Below are 20,073 nucleotides of genomic sequence, written 5' to 3'. Positions count from 1 at the left end.
CAAACAAACAAACACACAACTATTCTAATTAAGCTAACAAAAGCAAGTTGGGTTTTTTTGTTTTTTTTTTTTTTTTTTTTTTTTTTTTTTTTACAGGCAGAGTGGACAGTGAGAGAGAGAGACAGAGAGAAAGGTCTTCCTTTGCCATTGGTTCACCCTCCAATGGCCACCACGGCTGGTACACTGCGGCCGGCGCACCGCGCCGATCCGAAGCCAGGAGCCAGGTGCTTCTCCTGGTCTCCCATGGGATGCAGGGCCCAAGCACTTGGGCCATCCTCCACTGCACTCCCTGGCCACAGCAGAGAGCTGGCCTGGAAGACAGGCAACCGGGACAGAATCCAGCGCTCCGACCAGGACTAGAACCTGGTGTGCCGGCGCCACTAGGCAGAGGAGTAGCCTATTGAGCTGTGGCGCCAGCCACAAAAGCAAATAATTTAAAAAAAAATTTTTTCGGCCAGTGCTGCGGCTCACTAAGCTAATCCTCCGCCTTGCGGCGCCAGCACAGGTGGCAGCTTTAACTGCTACACCACAGCACCAGTCTCATAAATGTCAATTCTAATGTATTAAATGATCTTGGAACAAATTAAACCGACAAAATTTCCTAAGGCCTTCCATGAAGAAATATTTACATTATGAAAAATCTACTCTCAAGGATGATGTGGTACAGTGAGGTAAGCTGCTGCTTTTCGATGCTGGCCTCCCATATCAGAATGCCAGTTCTAGTCCTGACTACTCTACTTCTGATCCAGCTCCCTGTTTATGTGCCTGGGAAGCAGATGGATGACTGTCCAAGAGCTTAGGCCCCAGCCACCCATGTGGGAGACCCAGACACAGCTCCTGGATCCCGGCTTCATCCAGCATAAAGTTCTGCCCAGGCCAGACCCAGCTTTTACAGCCAGCTGGGGAGTGAACCAGCAGATGGAAAATTTCTCTCTGTGCTGCTCTGCCTTTCAAATAAATAAATCAACCTGAGGGAAGAAGGGAGGGAAGCAAGAGTTGTGGAGAAGTGGGTTAAGCCATTGCCCATAACGTTGGTATCCCATATGGGTGCCGGTTTTGAGTTCCAGATGCCACACTTCTGATTCAGCTCCCTGATAATGGCTTGGGAAAGCAGAAGATGGTCCAAGTACTTGGGCCCCAGCCACCCACATGGGAGAGATGGATAAAGCTCTTTTTTTTGGTCCCAGTCCTGTTGTGGCCATTTAGGGCATTTGAGGAACGAATCAATGGATAGAAGGTATCTCTCTCTCTTTCTCTCCCTCTCCTCCTAAGTCTGCCTTTCAAATAAAATACATTAACAATAAATGAAATAAAACATCAGAAATAAGTGAGAAACTGAAGGCCTGGCACAGAGAAGACCATGCAGAAAGGTGGAAACCTCTGTAGACTGCCAGGATTCACCTGCAGCAGCACAGCAGTGCTCTGATGCTGAAAAAACCAAAGAACAGATTAAATCATGACTTCTATGTCTAGGTCCTCTTTCCACACCTTTTTTTTTTTTTTTTTTTTTTTTGACAGGCAGAGTGGACAGTGAGAGAGAGAGAAACAGAGTATTAGCCTATTGAGTCACGGCTCCGGCCCTCCACACCTCTTTAATAACACCACACACAGCTATGGCCATCTTACTGAGACAAAAAGTGAACTGACCTAACCTTCTCCCCATCAGAACTTGAAGCTACAGCTTTTTTCAAAAGGAAATTAAGGGGCCAGCATTGTGGTGTGGCGAGTAAAGCCATTGCCTGTGACACGGCATCCCATATGGGCGATGGTTCATGTCCTGGTTACTCCACTTCTGATTCAGCTCCCTGCTAGCAGCCTGGGACAAGCAGGAAAAGATGCCCCAAGACTTTGGCCCCTGCCACCCACGTCACATTGGACACCTGGATGAAGCTCCTGGCTTTAGCCTACCCCAGAGCTGGCCATTTTGACCATCTGGGGAGTGATCCCACAAATGGAAAATCTGTCTCTTCTTCTGTTAACTCTGATTTTAAAATATATACATTAACTTAAAAATAATAATAATAATAATAATAAGAGGAGGAAGAGGAAATTAAGAAAACAGGTGTAAGAGATCAAGCATCCCAACCTAGGATAGTCTCTGTTTACAGGCTGGTCCCATTTTAATAATATCCTCTTCTGCTTTTGTAAATTATCTAACTAAATAAAACAGAAATCTATGAGAAGTGGCCAGTGTTGTGGCATAGCAGATTAAGCCTCTGCCTGCAATGCCAGCATCCTATATGGGCACTGGTTCGAGACCCAGCTGCTCCACTTCCAATTCAGTTCCCTGCTAATGTACCTGGGAAAGCAGCAGAAGATGGCCCAAGTGTTTGAGACCTGGAAGCAGCTCTGGGCTCCAGCTTCAGCCAGGCCCAGCCTTGGCTGTTACAGCCATTCGTGTAGTAATTCCACAAATGGAAGATCTTTTTTTTTAAAAAAAGATTTATTTATTTGAAAGACAGAATTACAGAGAGAGAGGAGAGACAGAGAGAAAGAGAGGGTCTTCCATCCACTAGTTCACTCCCCAACTGGCTGCAAAAGCCGTAGCTACACCAATCCAAAAGCAGGAGCCAGGAGCTTCTTCTGGGTTTCCCATGTGGGTTAAGGGGCCAAAGAACTTGGGCCATCTTCTACTGCTTTCCCAGGTCATACCAGAGAGCGGGATTGGAAGTGGAGCAGCTAGGACTTGAACTGGTGCCCATATGGGATGCCGGCGGTGGCTTTACCCACTATGCCACAGCACCGGCCCCAACATGGAAGATCTCTCTCTCTCTCTCTCTCTCTCTCTCTCTCTCTTTCAAATAAATAAATCTTTAAAAAAAAAATATGAGTTTAAACTGATAATGTGTGTGTGTGTGTGTATATATAAATAATATCCTGTAAGTAACTGAGAAAATAAACAAATGGAGGAGGAAAAGCCCTTACTGATAGATGAATACAGTCAAATGCCAAGTAAACATGCAAGAATAACGGGCAAGAGCCAGCACTGTGGCGCAGTGGGTTTAAGCTGCTGCCTGCAACACCAGCATCCCCTATGAGTTCTGTTTAAAGTCCCAGTTGCTACACTTCCCATCCAGCTCCCTGCTAATGTACCTGGGAAAGCAGAAGATGGCTGGAGTACATGGGAGACCCAGATGGAGCTCCAGGCTCCTGGCTTCAGCCTGTAAGAGGACATTTGGCAAGCATCATGGTGATGGCTGACCCGGGCAGTAGTTGTCACTGATACCAAGTCTGGCAGGCAGAGGTCTGGTATGAACAGCATACTGGCATAATCTCAGAACCTACCCCCTCACAGGGTACTCTGGTCCATTACAAGAGGGACTACACTAACTTCTGTGCCAGAGGTGCTTGGAGGACACTAACAAAACTGAGTGACCAGGGTTACCACTACCAGAGGTAGAACAGGCCAGCCCTACAACCTCCTGGTGTGATGTGCTTGTGATGGGTGCGCAACTCTGAACACACTAAAGCCACTGGACTTGTACTTGACAAGAACAACAGGTACAATATATAAATTTATCTCACATGTGTTTTTAAAAAATATATAATCTGAGTCTGATCACAAGAAAATATTTAGTTGAATCCAGGTTGAGGATTACCTCAAAGAGCAAAATGCTTCTACTTTTTAAAACTGTCAGATAAGAGGGGCAAGAAGAACTAAAGAACTGTTCAAGGCTAAAAAGACACAGCAACCAAACAACTCATATTCCTGGACAAGATCCTGGCCAGAAAGGAAATGGATAGGACTGGGACACACGGTACAATCTAAATGAGGTCTAGGAACCTAATGGTACTGTCATATCCAAGGTTTCCTGATGCACATGGTTGCATGGTGGTTATACGGGAAGGTGCGCCTGTTTTTGAGCATATATTCTGAAATGCTTACAGTGAATGGGGAATCAGGTCTGCAGCTTACTTTTTTTTTTCTTTAAGATTTATTATTTTATTTGAAGGGCAGAGTTACAGAGAGAGAGATAATAAAGAGAGAGCACACAAGATATTCCATCTACTGGCTTACTCCCCAAATGGCCACAATCCAATACCAGGAGCTTCTTCCGCGTCTCCCACGTGGGTACAGGGGCCCAGCACTTGAGTTATCTTCCACTGCTCTCCAAGGCACATTAGCAGGGAGCAGCCAGGTCTCAAACCAAGGGCATTGCAGCTGAAAGCTTAACCTGTTACACAACAATGCCAGCCCCGCCTTGATGAATTCTGTGGAGTTTTCTAAGTTCAAGTATCTTTGTGTAATTTGTACTTCCTTAGATTTGGATAGTATCTAGGTCTATCAAAAATCTTACCAGGCCAGCGCCGTGGCTCACTAGGCTAATCTTCCACCTTCTGGCGCCGGCACACCGGGTTCTAGTCCCGGTCGGGGCACCGATCCTGTCCCGGTTGCCCCTCTTCCAGGCCAGCTCTCTGCTGTGGCCAGGGAGTGTAGTGGAGGATGGCCCAAGTGCTTGGGCCCTGCACCCCATGGGAGGCCAGGATAAGCACCTGGCTCCTGCCATCGGATCAGCGCAGTGCGCCGGCCGCAGCACACTACCGCGACGGCCATTGGAGGGTGAATCAACGGCAAAAAGGAAGACCTTTCTCTCTGTCTCTCTCTCACTGTCCACTCTGCCTGTCAAAAAAAAAAAAAAAAAAATCTTACCAAAGGCCAGCACCGTGGCTTAACAGTCTAATCCTCCGCCTTGCGGCGCCGGCACACCAGGTTCTAGTCCCGGTTGGGGCGCCGGATTCTATCCCGGTTGCCCCTCTTCCAGGCCAGCTCTCTGCTATGGCCCGGGAAGGCAGTGGAGGATGGCCCAAGTGCTTGGGCCCTGCACCCGCATGGGAGACCAGGAGAAGCACCTGGCTCCTGGCTTCGGATCAGCGCGATGCGCTGGCTGCAGTGGCTATTGGAGGGTAAACCAACGGCAAAAAGGAAGACCCTTCTCTCTGTCTCTCTCTCTATCCACTCTGCCTGTCAAAAAAAAAAAAAAAATCTTACCAAAGACTAAAATGTTACAGAAAACTCAAAACAATTAAGGTCTCCAAAAACAAAGGATGTTTGAGAAGCTGTCACAGTTTCAAGGAGTCCAGGGAGACATGTCAATGAAATGTTCTGTGGTGCCCTGAACGGCAAGTTGAAACAGAATAAGGTTATTAAGGAGAAGGGAGAAAAATATTCCAGGGTTTACATGAGCAGGAAGATGGGAGTCAGGAGCCAGAAACACATATGGAATCCAGGATAATGCTAATTAAGTATAAAGTGAGGTTAATACTAATCCACTAATATTGGTTCATTAGCTGCAAGATTCATAATGCTAGATATCATTGACAGGTGTACAGAATACAGGAACTCGATTTTTCTGTAAGTCTAAAATTATTTACAGAAAAAAGTAATAAAAATAAAGGGAGAATGTAGCCAGGTTCACTTCTGCTTAGAGAAAGCTCTTGAGCCCCAGGATTTATGCTGTTGAATGACTATAACAAAAAGAGCAACATAAAATCAAATATATCCTTCAAAGACACTTGTTACATTAAATCTGCCAACTCTCTAAAAACCAGAAAGCACAATCATTATTAGGCATCACTAAACAAAGTACAAAAGATTCTACCTTGGAACTGGCATGGTGGCGTGGTGAGTTAGGCCACCACCTGTGATACCTCACGCCATATGGGTGCCAGTTCAAGTCCCAGTTGCTCAATGTCTGATCCATCTCCCTGTTAAAGCTCATGGGAAGGCAGTGGGATATGGCTCAAGTGCTTGGATCCCTGCCACCCATGTGGGAGACCCAGTTGGAGTTCCAGGCTCTTGGCTTTGGCCTGGCCCAGCCTTGGTTGTTGCAGCCATTTGGGAGGGAACCAGCAAATGCAAGCTCTCTCTCTGTCTCTCCTTCTCCCTCATTTACTCTGCCTTTTAAACAAATAAATATTTTTAAAAAGAACAGATTTAACCTTGAGTCTTCTCGTGCTCCTGAGCAACATTTAGATTAGCTCTCAGTGGGACATTACCCTGAAAGAAGGGGGATAACAGAACCCGATACAGTGAGTACTGTTCAGCCACAGCCAAGTCCAGTTAGATCCTTACCTGCCCTGCTCCAGAAGGATGATGTCCTTCCACCCCATCTTAGAGAGGTGATAGGCCACAGACGTGCCCATGATGCCACCCCCACAGATGACCACCTGTGCCTGGGCAGGCAGAGCGACAGAATGTGCCTCGGCAGCTGATGCGCTGCTTCTTGCTGAGGAACACCTCTGCCATGCTGGGCTGGCTCTCTGTCTCCGGACAATCGAGAGCCATCGATGGAACATCACGTCTGTTAAGAGCACGGAGATGGGCTCTCACGTAGCTGAGATTCCAGGGGTCCAAACTAGACAGAGAAAAAAAAGACATTATTTCACTCTCTTTAACTCAGTGCATAGGTAAAGAAAATAATTTAACAAAGAACAGTAATCTGGCCGGCGCCACAGCTCATTAGGCTAATCCTCCGCCTGCGGCGCAGGCACACAGGTTCTAGTCCCGGTCGGGGTGTCAGATTCTGTCCCGGTTGGTCCTCTTCCAGGCCAGCTCTCTGTTGTGGCCCGGGAGTGCAGTGGAGGATGGCCCAGGTCCTTGGGCCCTGCACCCCATGGGAGACCAGGAGAAGCACCTGGCTCCTGGCTTCGGATCAGTGCGGTGCACCGGCCACAGCGCGCTAGCCACAGCGGCCATTGGGGGGTGAACCTACGGAAAAGGAAGACCTTTCTCTGTCTCTCTCTCTCTCACTGTCCACTCTGCCTGTCAAAAAAAAAAGGGGGGGGGGGCAGGAAGCTCCAAGTTGTCCAGAAATGAGAAGAAAAGAAAAAAAAAAAAAACAGTAATCACTCATTCACAAATATCTGCGGCCCTACTAAGTTTTTGAGATCTTGCTATATGCAGATATAAACAAAAATAAGGACACTGCTGCCTTTAAGAAATATACTGGGAGCCAGCGCTGTGGCACAGTAGGTTAATCCTCCGACTGCAACACCGGTAGCCCACATGGGTGCCAGTTCAAGTCCCGGCTGCTCCACTTTTGATTCAGCTCTCTATTATGGCCTGGGAAAGCAGTAGAAGATGGCCCAAGTCCTTGGGACCCTGCACCTGCGTGGGAGACCCAGAGGAAGCTCCTGGCTCCTGGCTTCAAATTGGCTCAGCTCTGGCCATTGTGGTCATTTGAGGAGTGAACCAGCGGATGGAAGCAACTTATACTGGAGAATATGTGCAAATGGGGGAACGGACACTCAACAAACAAGTAAATAAAGCTAATGGGATACAGTAACCCAGGGCATTTTTAAAACAGAATGGTCAGGGCTGGCGTCATGGCTCACTTGGTTAATCCTCCACCTGTGGCACCAGAATCCCACATGGGTGCCGGGTTCTAGTCCCGGTTGCTCCTCTTCCAGTCCAGCTCTCTGCTGTGGCCCAGGAGGGCAGTGGAGGATGGCCCAAGTGCTTGGGCCCTGCACCCCATGGGAGACCAGGAGAAGCACCTGGCTCCTTTCTCTCTCTCTCTCTAACTCTACCTGTCAAATAAGTAAAAAAAAAAAAAAAAAAAAAAAAACCACAAAACCGAATGGTCAGGAAAGGACTTTAAGGAAGTGCCACTAGAAAAGTGACTTGACAGTTAAGAAGGAACAGAAATAAGAGTGTGCATGGGATAAGCATTTGGTGTAGTGTTTCAGGTGCCAACTGGCCCACATTCCAAATCAGAGTTCCTGGGTTTGAGTCCTGGCTATGCTTCTGATTCTAGCTTCCTATTAATGTGGACCCTGGGCGGCAGCAGGTGATTGCTCAAGTGGTAAGGTTCCTATCACCTACTTGAGACCTGGATTGGGTTCTAGACTCCTGACTTTGGCCTGGCCCAGCTGGTGAATCAGAAGATATAAGCTCTCTTTCAAATAAAAAAAAATACAAATAAAATAATAAACTGATAGAAATTACTTGCCAACAAACTTGATATTACAGTTGGAAAAGGCAGAAGTAAGGATGATAGCTAAGTTTTCTAACAGACAATTGATGCCAATTAATATAGTGTAAAAGACTAGGAATAAGAAGGGAGGAAGAGTGGGGGAAAGGGTATGTGTGCAAATATTACATTCTTAGGTCAAAGTATGAGATACCCACTAGGAATCCAAATGGGAACACCAACTGTTAGCTACAAAAGCTGGAAACTTGGGCAGAAGGTCTGTGAGTCATTAGCATAAACATATTCTTATTACTAAAGCCCTGGGAGCTAAGAGAGGAGCAGAAGAGCGAGCTTCCCCAGCAATTACAGATTGGGAAAACAAAGGAATACAGACAAGGTGGCAGACTCACAGAGCGGCCACAGAGACAGAACTGGCCACAGAGGAGCAGCAGCAGTCAGGAAGGCATAAGGAAAGCCAGGCAGAGGTGTGATCCAAAAGCCAAGAGCCAAATGTTTCAAGAAGGGGTAACCACAGACGGTGTGGAGCAGTCAAGCAGGATGATCAGGTACCCAACGAGGATGTGACAACACAGAGGACACTTTCATGTCGTGAAGAAAAACACTGTCAGGGGACAGGCAGGAACAACAGATCGATCAAAGCAAACTGAAGCTGTGATAAGGGAGTGAAACAGCCCTTCTACATCCTACTCTGAAGGGAATCAGAAAAATGGCACAGAAGCTACAGAAGAAAGTGGAATAGAGGGACTGGCGTTATGGCAGCAGGATAAGCTGCTGCTAGCAACACCAGCATCCCATAGCTCAGAGCTGGTTCCAGGCCTGGCATCCCTGCTTCCCATCCAGTTCCATTAATGTACATGGGAAATCAAAAATGGCCCAAGCATATGCACTCCTGCCACCCGTGTAGGAGACCCAGAGAGAGCTCAGGGCACACTGCAGCCTGGCACAGACCCTTCTGTTGCAGCCATCTGCAGAGAAAACCAGTGAATGAAGATTTTCTGTCTCTGTCTCTCTGCCTTTCAGATAAATAAAACAATTATTTTCTAAAAAATAGAATGTGGGTAGAGCAAAGTTATCTATTTGTTTTTTAAGGTATCAAGGACAATTCACTGCTGTGGAAAAAACCCCATAAAAGTAGAGAGAATGGGGTCCTCAGGAAGGAAAAGAGGCAGGATTAGAGCCCAACCAAAGGAGTAATGTGCTGGAAATATAAATATAAATGTCTTTTCCTAGAAAAGGTAAGAACTGGGGCCAGCACTGTGGTGCAGTGGGTTAATGCTCTGGCCTGAAGCGCCAGCATCCCATATGGGCGCCAGTCCAAGAGCCAGCTGCTCCACTTCCTGTCCAGCTCTCTGCTATGGCCTGGGAAAGCAGTAGAAGATGGTCCAAGTCCCTGGGCCCCTGCACCCACATGGGAGACCCGGAAGAAGCTCCTGGCTCCTGGCTTCGGATCGGCACAGCTCCGGCCATTGCGGTCAATTGAGTAGTGAACCATCAGATGGAAGACCTCTCTCTCTTTCTGCCTCTCCTCTCTCTGTGTAACTCTTTCAAGTAAAATAAATAAAAATCTTTAAAAAAAAAAAAAAAAAGGTAAGAACTCTTGTCACGTTAGGGTGCTTTTTTTCTTCTTAAGATTTATTTATTTTATTTGAAAGGCAGAGTTACAGAGTAGGGGGTGGGGGAGAGATAGAGACAGAGACCTTCCATCCGCTGGTTTACCCCCAAATGGCTGCAACAGCCAGAGCTAGCCCAGACTGAAGCGAGGAGCCAGGAGATTCTTCCAGGTCTCCCACATGAGTGCAGGGGCCCAAGCACTTGAGCCATCTTCTGCTGCTTTCCCGGGCACGTCAGCAGGGAACTAGATTAGAAGTGAAGCAGCCAGGACTCGAACTGGCACCCACATGGGATGCCGGTGGCTTAACCTGCTATGCCACAACATGGGCCCCCATTTTATGCTTGGCATTCACACAGGTGGTTTACTAACACCCAATTCCACAAGACAATAACTACATTAAGTTATGGAAAGAAGAGTAGAGGCTGGGACCACCAGGGAAAGGATCTATAGGAATTACAATGTAAACTGATCCTTGAAAGAGTCAAATTTTGACAAAAGTGAATGGGAAAAACATAACAAAGTTAAAGAACAAATCTGACCATGATGTACACTTGCAGAGAACAGTAAAAAGCCCAGTGTGTAGGGTGAGAGTTGTAGTATAGCATTAAATGCCACTTAGAACATTGGCAACCTAGATCAGAGTACCCGTTTCAAATCCTGGCTACTGGGACTGACACTGTGGCGTAGTGGGTTAAGCCGCCACCTGCAGTGTCAGCATCCCATATGGGTGCCGGTTCGAGACCCAGCTGCTCCACTTCCTGTCCAGCTCTCTGCTAATGCCTGGGAAAGCAGTGGAAGATGGCTCAACTCCTTGGGCCCCTGCACCCACATGGGAGACCCAGAGGAAGCTCCTGGCTCCTGTCTTTGGATCAGTGCAGCTCTGGCCATTGCAGCCAATTGGGGAGTGAACCAGTGGATGGAAGACGTCTTTCTCTGCATCTCCTTCTCTATGTAACTCTGATGTTCAAATAAATAAATCTTAAAAAAAAAAAAAAAATCCCAGGGCCGGCACTTTGGTGCAGGGGTTAAAGCCCTGGCCTGAAGCGCCGACATCCCATATGTGCACCAGTTCAAGACCTGGCTGCTCCTCTTCCAATCCAGCTCTCTGCTATGGCCTGGGATAGCACTAGAGGATGGCCCAGGTCGTTGGGCCCCTGCATCCGCGTGGGTGACCCAGAAGAAACTCATTTGGGATTGGCGCAGCTCCTGCTGTTGTGGCCATCTGGGGAGTGAACCAGCAGATGGAAGACCTTTCTCTCTCCCTACCTCTCTGTAACTTTGTCTTTCAAATAAATAAAATAAATCTTAAAAAAAAAAAAAAATCCTGACTACTCTACTTCTGATCTAGCTTCCTACTAATAAACACTCTGGTAAGCAAACTGGGGCTCCTGCATCCGACGTGAGAGACCCAGATGGAGTTTCTGGCTCTGGCCTGATCCAGACACAGCACTCGCTCTCTCTTGATCTCTCTTGCTTTGCCTTGCCAAAAAAGAAGGAAATCTAGTGTGGAGGCAAGAATGCCTACAGTAAGTGTTGAGCAGGAAGAACTGAAGAAAAGTAAAGCCAGATTATGGAATACTCTGGCTAGTTGGCCTGACATGGTCCAGTAGACAGTACAGAATTACAGGCTGAATATAACAAACATTAACAAAATATATAACAAAATTAATGTAATACAAAACATAAGACTGTTCAAGTTTCAAGAAACTGAAGACTACACTGCCCGATTTTGCAATAATTAAAGTATAGGAAGATGAGGCCTTATGGTAAGAGGGAAAACAGACAAATGGGTATCAAAGCAACAGACTACACCGCCAGCCTCCAGACCCCCGGTCGGCACTGCAGCACAGAGTGCATCTCTAAACTCTGCTATCCCACAGCACTGGCCCCCTATTTGACCAATTTTTCTCTCCAGAGCCAGCCTCCTTCTACGGAGCCCACCAGAACACCCCTTCCAAGTTAAACACCCACCCCTTCATAGACACCCTCTCAACCTTTGGTCCCAGTGGAAATGTGGTTTAATTGAAGGAATGGCCACTGCCACAGGGCCAGCCTGTTCCCCTGACCTCACCAACTCCCTCCTGGCTTCCAGGCCATTCCCACTCGGTCATGACAGAATAAGACCTTGCTCCATGGGGGCTCAGGCTATCAGGCCAGGACACGGTGAGCCACAGGCAGGTCTCCGTGGACATTCAGGTTCTGAGCCCACAGCTTCCTCCGTTGAGAGTAATGCTGCACTCAGCTCCTGGCTTCCTTCACTCCAAGCAGACAGCCTGTCTCATCGCATTTCCTGAAGCCCTTCCTAGGAAGCTTCTTGCAACTGCAACCATCTCTTCCCTCTCTACCTGGAGGAAAGTCTCCCTCCACTAGTGCCCTGAACCCCATGTCTTCCTCCCTTCCTCCCCATGTTATATACTCGTCCCTCCCACCTGACTGCTAAAATGAAACAAAAGTTTTCCAACTTTTTTCAATTAATAACTTTTAAAATCCTAACTTATACCACTTACAGTCTTTGCAGAAACTCAAATAAAGGAAGAAATTAGTATTTCCCACCACACAGAGATCACAAACCAGCATTAACGGTATCTTCCCAGAACTGCAGTGTGTTCGGCAACGGGGTGCCGTGATGTGCATTTGTCTCCTATCACCCTCAAGTCCTCTCCTTCTACATTTGTCACTGTATTCTCTGCTGCCAGGGTTTCTTAAGCAAAATTCATTCTTAACAACCTGGCCTTTTTACTTCGTAACAAATTAACATGAGCCATCTTCAAAAAGCTCATAGAAACGCACATTATGAAAAATAACTACCCATAGATTTTTTTTCATTTTCATTTTCATTGAAAGGCAGATAGCGATCCTCCACGAGTTGGCACATTTCCCAGATGCATCCAGGATTGGAGAAGGCTATAAAGCCAGGAGTCCAGAATTTAATTCAGATTTCCCACGTGGGAATCAGCACTCAGTGCGGACTCCCAGGATGTGCACTAGCAGGAAGCTAGACTAGAAGCAGAGCTGGGACTCAAACCCAGGCACTCTGATGTGAGATGTGGGTTTCCCAAGCAGTGTCTTAACCACTATGCTAAACATTAACTCATACATGAATTTCAAAAAGTTTTTGCACCAGATTAACCTTTTTTTTTTTTTTTCAGGACTTATTTATTAGAAAGGCAGAGTGACAGAGGGCCTCAAACTAGGCATTCCAATATTGGATGCAGACATCCCAAGCAGCAGCTTAACTCACTTAATCAAAATATCCACCCCTTATTCTTAAATTCCATTTTTAAAGGTTTATTTCTTTATTTAAAAGGCACAGACACAGAGAGCTGGTTCACTCCCAAATGGCCACAACAGCCAGGGCTGGGTCAGCTCAAAGCCAGGAGCAAGGAACTCCATCCAGGTCTCCTGCATACGTGGCAGAGGCCCAAGTACTTGGGCAATCATTTGCTGCCTTCCCAGGCACATTGGCAGGAAGCTGGATGGGAAGCAGAACAGCCGGGACTCAAACCAGCCCTCCAGCATAAGGGATGATGGCATCGTAAGTAGCAGCTTAACACACTGCATCACAGTGCCAGCACTACTTTGTTTTGTTTTAAATAAGAACTTAATTTTTTTTTTCCTTTTTCCTTATTTGAAAGGCAGAAAGACAAAGCTCTCACTCACTGAATCATTTCCCAAACACCTGCAACAGCAGAACTAGAGCCGGGAACTACAAACTCAACCCAGGTCTCCCACACTCAGTGACAAGGGCCCCACTACCTGAGCCCTCACTGCTGCCTCCCAGGGGCTGCATTAGCAGGAAGCTGGAGTCAGGAGCCATGGCCGGAACTCCAATTTAGGCATTCCAACACGGGATGTGAGGGCCTCAAACAGTGGCTTAACCACTGCACCAAACGCCTGCCCGTAATTCTATTTTTCAAAGAACTTTATGAAGTAAACACCCTTTTATACAGGAAGGCTTGCTTGTTTTCATTTTTCCACGTCCCATGCTCTCCCCTGAACCAAAAGCAGCCGGACGGCTGGGCCTCTGTCCCACACACCGCACTGACAGTACTTGCTGTCGCCAGTTTGCAAGTATACTCTCCTGGCACCATCGGTCACACCCGACCTCTCTGCAGCTGTTGATACCACTGACCCCTCCCTCCTCCTTACACAGTCCCTGGGTTTCTTTCCACACCTCCTTCCCTGAGTGCATCATTGCTGGCTCCTCTCCGAGGCCCACCCCTTGGGCGCTGCGGTCCCTCAGGACTCTGAGACCCAGTTACCCTCTCCTTCCACATACTCTCCCACAGGGACAGCCTGTTTTACTGGGACTCACGGCCTAACCCACCACAACTCTGAATTTCAGGCCTGCAGATCTAATGTAGAATGGCCATCTCCTCCGGATCGCACATCTGAAGGTAAACCCGTCTCACCCTACACACAAACCCACTCACTTCCTTTGTCCCCCAGGGACACCACACTTGAATCCTGAGTGGGCCCTTCCCTTTCTCTGAAGTCCCCTACCCAGTCAGTCATCAAGGCCCAACACGTCTACGTCCTAAATCCGTCTGCCTTAGGTCTACTACTCTCCACCTCTGCTGCCGGTAGCTAAGCCTGTCCAGACTGTCTCAGGCCTCACCCTGGCTAGTCTGTAGTCTCCCCAGCACAGTACCCACCACACCGCACCAGGGCGACCCCGCTGGGAATCCAGGTTTTGGAGGCAGACCTCTGGGTTTGAAAATCCCCCTCTCAGGGCTGGCACTATGGCACAGTGTGTGAAACCGCAGCAGCCCAGGCATCCCATATGGGCAACGGTTCATGTCCTGGCTGCTCTACCTCCAATCCAGCTCCCTGCTGACACACCTGGGAAAGCAGCAGCAGATGGTCCAAGTGCTTGGGCCCCTGCACCCACATGGGAGACTCAGAAACAGCTCCTGGCCCTTGGATTTGGCCTGGACGAGCCCTGGCCATTGCAGCCATTTGGAGAGTGAACCAGTGGATGGAAGATCTCTCACTCTCTGTCTCTCCCTCTCCCTCTTTCTCTGTACTTCTGCCTTTTAAATAAATAAATCTTAAAAAAAAAAAAAAAAAAGCACCTCCCCCATCTCTTGTTAGCTGCATGATTTAGAGTGCTGCTCAATTTCTGTGCCTCAGGCCCCTCATCTACAATGTGGGCAGGAATACCCACGTCACACAGTTGCTGCAGAAACCAAATCACAATGCAAGGAGAACACAGCAACTGGCATGGAAGTGCTGGTTATTACTCCCCCTAACTATGGGACTCTCTCGGGATGAATTCTAACTCTTTCACAGTTTCCACAGTATTCACCAGAGACACCCAAGAAATATCTAAGAGAACTTCAAAAACTACATGGAACATGGAATTGCATAGTAAGTTGATAGTAGAGTAAAAAATTCATTAAATTCCCTTTTTCATGAACTTTTTGAAGTAATTTCCTATGTTGATAACTGAAAGAGAAGAGAAAACAAAGGAGACAGATGGGGGAGAAAACTGATTCAAGAGAATTCAAAGCCAGGCCCTTATATTTGAGCAGATACCTAAATAACCGAAACAATTTTTAAAACAAAAAACCGAGGCCAGTGTCTGCAACACTGTCATCCCATATAGTAACCAGTTCGTGTCCCAGCTGCTCCACTTTTGATCCAGCTCCCTGGCCTAAGGGCTTGGGCCCCTGCACCTACATGGGAGATCTGGATGGAGATTCAGGCTCCTGGCTTCCGCCTGACCCAGCCCTGGGCACTGCAGTCACCTGAGCAGTGAATCACTAGAAGCTCATTCTCTCGCTCGCTCTCGCTCTCTCTCTGTAGGTCTGCCTTTTAAATAAATAAATAAACCTTAGGGAAAAATATGGAGCTTCATTTAAAAAGTAGTAAGAGAAAAGCTAGTGCTTTTGCAGGTATCCACAATGTGCCAGGCACTCCTATATATATATGAGTTCATGCCTCACAACACTATGAGAAAGACACCAGCATTTCCACCCTATAGTTCAAAAAACAGGGCACAGACAGCAACAGGCCCAGCATCCCAGAATCCTAGTGAGCATCACAGCCAGGTTTCAAATACTGCAGGTTTGGCCCCAGAGTCTCCCATTTAGTCACTGCTCAAATAAACCTGAAGAGCAAAGAAAGCAAGGGCAGCTGTGAGGACAGGACCAAGCCGCACCTCCCCCAGCAGGAGAAAGGAAACGGAAAAGGAGGCAGAAGAGACAGGATGAGGCTCAAGATGGAACAAAAGTGATGTTAAAAGCATAAGATAAGCCGGCACCGTGGTTTAACAGGCTAATCCTCCGCCTTGCGGCACCGGCACACCGGGTTCTAGCCCTGGTCGGGGCGCCGGATTCTATCCCAGTTGCCCCTCTTCCAGGCCAGCTCTCTGCTATGGCCAGGGAAGGCAGTAGAGGATGGTCCAAGTGCTTGGGCCCTGCACCCGCACGGGAGACCAGGAGAAGCACCTGGCTCCTGGCTTCAGATCAGCACGATGCGCCGGCCGCAGCGGCCATTGGAGGGTGAACCAACGGCAAAAAGGGAGACCTTTCTCTTTGTCTCTCTCTCTCACTATCCACTCTGCCTCTTAAAAAAAAAAAAAAAGCATAAGATAACGAAGAACCACGAAAAACATTTTGACCTTGTGTTCCTTGTGACCTTCAAAAGAGGGCAGAAAAAAAGGATTCGAGGTAAAGCAGGGAGAGGAGGGCACCAGAGCCAACTACAGCAGGTTTAGCAGCAAAACCAAAGCAAACCTTGATAGCAAAAAAGGGACAGTCAGTAGAGAAAATTGTGCTGTCACAGACAAAGAAAACACATTACCTGTTAAAACAAACATTGCAAGTATTTAAAATTCTGGAAAATTATAAAATATTTTACAAAAAATAAATTGTGCCCAACAACTTTGAGACCGGGGCTGGTTCTGCTCAGATCTCCTTGTATCAATCAGAGCAAGGCGACAGCTCTTACTTCCCAAGTTTTTAGCTGTATGGTTACAGCACTGTGCACAAAGCCACTGCTGGTCCCCAGGAGACTGGGTAAGCACAGGAGAATTAACACAAACTTCTCTCTTGACTCCACTGAAGAAATATTTGGGACACTCGTTCCCGGCCTGGGGCTGTGGTGCAGACGCTAAGACCACCGCAGGCAACCCGGGCATCCCACGTGGGCACAGGTCCGTGTTCTAGCTGCTCCACTTCCGATCCAGCTGCCTGCAGACGGCCTGGGAAAAACAGCGGGTGATGGCCCCAGTGTTCGGGTCCCTGCCACCACGTGGGAGACCCCGAGGAAGTTCCCAGTTTCTGTCCGGCCCAGCTCCGGCCAATGCGGCCATTTGGGGAGTGAGCCAGCCGATGGAAGATCTCTCAGGCTCTGTCTTCTCTGTAACTCTGACTTTCAACTAAATAAGTAAATCTTTACCAAAGATCCCTGGTTTCCATGACCAGTGAATATGATCCTGCGGGTCCCGGGTGCCGGGTGGTCTCAACTGACCCCCGGACCCTCCCGCCAGACCCGAATGCCCACCACCAACGCCGCCTGTCCCGTCCACACGCCTGGGCCTATACACTTGGATCTGGGACCCTGACTCGGCTCTGGGAACCGCCACAGCAGCACCAAGAAGGCGCGCGTGAACAAGGAGGCTCGCTGCGCCGGTCTGCGCTCCGCCACGTCACTTGGTCCGCCCCGCCCTGCACGGTCCGCTCAGTCCTAAAGCTCAGGTGAGCCGCGCCGCGCCGCGGGAAAGCAGTGCACCTGCCGGACGCACGAGCCGGCTCCCCGCGCCGGGGGTGGGGGGCTGCGCGCGACGCGGCGTGCAAGCCCGGGGGCGCAGCCACCAGCGAGGCCACCCGGCCGCCCCGGGCACGAAGGGCGTCGAGAAGAGCCGGAGCGCGGGCCCGGGGCTCGCACAACCGGGCACAGACCGAGTCCTGGCGCCCGGACGCGCGCTCCAGGACCAGGCGGACAGACGGGGAGCGGCGCTGGGGAACCACCCCGAGCGACACGAACACGGAAGACGGACGCCCGGGGGTCCCGGGCCGAGAAGGCCGCGCGGACGCCAGGCCACGGCGGCCCGCCGCTGTCCCCTTACCTCACGGGCCCCACGGGCTCCCGCTCCGAAACCGCTCGGCGGAGGCGAGCAGGCGACCACGACGGGGGCCGGAGGTCGCCTCAGGCCGGAACCGAGGACCAGGGCCGCGAGGTGGGGCGAAGCTGAGGAACTCCAAGTTCCGAAGAAGCCGGAGCCCGCGACCTTCCGCGCTTTACGGCCCCTCCGCAAGGGTACGGCGGGCGCACGACCGCAGCCGCGCACGGGCGCGCCGTGACGTCATCGCGGAGGCCCCGCCCCCGCCGCGTGGGCTTGTTTGGGTCTCGCGAGGCTCCGCCCCCGGGGCGCTGGGCGGCGCCCAGGTGGGGCCCGGCCCTGGGAGCCCCGGGCGCCCGCGGCCCCGGACTTCCGCAGTGGCGGCGGGCACGGGGCTGCCGCCTCGCCCCGCGCCGTTTGCTCCCGGGCGGATCTCACTCGTCGGGGACGCCTGGCCCGCAGGGCTGGCGCCGTGCGGGGACGTGGGCCCCCGCGTCCCCGGGGCCGCCCGCAGCCGCACGGTCGGCGCTGGGCTCCTGCGCTGGCGCCCACGAGGGTTTAACGCTGGGGGCCGCGCGCACGAGAAAGGAGGAGCCGTGGGGAGTCCCGGTGGCGTCCAGGGAGCCGTCGCCCGTGACTCCTGAGCCGCTCGGCGACCAGGCAGGGGCACCGGCTAGGAGCGCTCCTGGCGGGAGGGGTGCGATGGGGCGCTGACCCGCGTCCGCCCCGGACCCCGCGCGCGGCCAGCACTGCCGGGAGCGCGCTTCTCTCTCCGTCCGCTGCCCCCGCCCTCCGCTGCCCACCCTGAAATGCGGCGTCCTGGGCTCCCGGCCGCGGCTTGGCCCCGGTGGGCTCTCTGGCCGCCGCGCTGTTCTGAAGGATGGCGGGGCTCTCCGTGTGTGTGTGCGGCTCTCTCTTCCCACAGGGCACCGGACGAGCTGCCGTGCGGGTCTCGACTCCCGAGCCTCAGAGAATTGATCTTGTTTTCTTGAGTAATTTTTCCGTAGGAGACTTGGATTCGCTTTCCTTCCTTTGCAAACATCTCCCTTGTTTCTGTCCATAGGTGGGAAGTGTTTTTCGCCTGTCTCTAGGCCTCTGTCACTAGGGGCCGGGGCTGTGGCACAGCTGGATAAGCCTCCGACCGCAACATGGACAGCAGGTACTGGGGCGCCTGCTCCAGTCCAGACTGCGCTGCTTATGACCCGGCTCCCTGCCACCCCCGGGAACGCAGCAGCAGACGGCCCCGCCACCTAGGGAAGACGCGGCGCAGAATCAGTGTTCGTCAGATGTCGGCGTCCTGTCCAGCCCTGTTCAGCTACTCAGTTCTGTCTGCCAGGCCCACAGAGGGGGACCCGGTTCCCAGCCTGTGTCCACACGCGTGGAACAGCAGGTGGCGCTGTGGGCTGTGGGTTGAAGCATCCTGAGGTTCCTGGGCCCTGAAGGCGAGCAGACACTGTCAGAATGACCTAGAAACCAAGCCAGGGAGGACTGCGCCTCCCTTTGAAGGCCCCCTCCGGCGTGGCCCTGCGCAGAGGAGGGACTGAGATGAACCTCCTTTGGTGCCTAGCACTTGGGCCATCCTCCACTGCCTCCCCGGGCCACAGCAGAGAGCTGGACTGGAAAAGGAGCAACCGGGACAGAATCCAGCGCCCCAACCGGGACTAGAACCCAGGGTGCCAGCGCCGCAGGTGGAGGATTAGCCAAGTGAGCCACAGCGCCAGCCTAAATCTGCACTCTTAATCTATTACCCATTAACATTAACTCATTAACCATTAATAAAAGACTTTGAGGACCAAGCTCCTAATACATGGGCCTTGGAGGACATTCAATCTGTTATCCAAACCATAACAAGATGAAGGAAAGTAAAAGGCTAAACAAAATATACATGATACAGTTCAATTGTAGAGTAGGGTGACTATGAATAATAATATACTGTATATTTCAAAAAAGCTAAAAGATTGTTTTCACCACAAAAAAAATAATAAGCAGTTGAGGAGATACATGTTTACCCTGATATGAATATTACACTATATATACATGTATCAAAACATCACTTGATACCCTATAAATATGGTCAATTTTTATGTGTGAATTAAAAAATAAATAGGGGCAGGTGTTGTGGCACAGCAGGTTAAGCCACTACTTGGGCTGCCTGCATCCCATACTGGAGTGGTGGTTTGAGTCCTGGCCTCTCTGCCTCCAATTCAGTTTCCTGCCAATGTGCACCGTGGGAGGCAGCCAAGTGATGGCTCAAGTGCTTGGGTCCCTGACATCCACACAGGAGACCTAGATCAAGTTCCAGGCCCTTGGCTTTGGCCTGGGCCAACCCTGGCTGCTGGGGGCTTTGAGGGAGGAAACCAGTGGAGGGAAGATCTATCTGTGTATCTCTGCTGCTCTGCTTTTCAAATAATGTGTGTGTGAATAAATACTGGGGGTGGTGCTGTGGCACAGTAGGTTAA

The 20,073-nt window shown here is 50.2% G+C and overlaps 1 protein-coding gene across 1 annotated transcript in view; it reads right to left on the bottom strand.

Annotated features, from left to right (window-relative positions):
- The window catches only part of PDPR (pyruvate dehydrogenase phosphatase regulatory subunit), a 56,724-nt gene extending 38,914 nt beyond the window's left edge, over positions 1–17,810 (bottom strand). Inside the window, exons 1-2 of the mRNA XM_062176563.1 lie at positions 17,621–17,810; positions 6,074–6,356 (exon numbers count right to left, since the gene is read on the bottom strand). Of these exons, the coding sequence (XP_062032547.1) occupies positions 6,074–6,297 (224 nt within the window). The 5' untranslated portion in view covers positions 6,298–6,356; positions 17,621–17,810. The remainder of the gene's footprint in view (positions 1–6,073; positions 6,357–17,620) is intronic.
- Positions 17,811–20,073: the final 2,263 nt, after the last annotated feature.

This window comes from Lepus europaeus, chromosome 19 (assembly GCF_033115175.1).
Source record: "Lepus europaeus isolate LE1 chromosome 19, mLepTim1.pri, whole genome shotgun sequence".
NCBI lineage: Eukaryota > Metazoa > Chordata > Mammalia > Lagomorpha > Leporidae > Lepus > Lepus europaeus.
The sequence above is the reverse complement of the archived record's forward strand: the minus strand, read 5'-3'. Positions and strand labels throughout refer to the sequence as shown.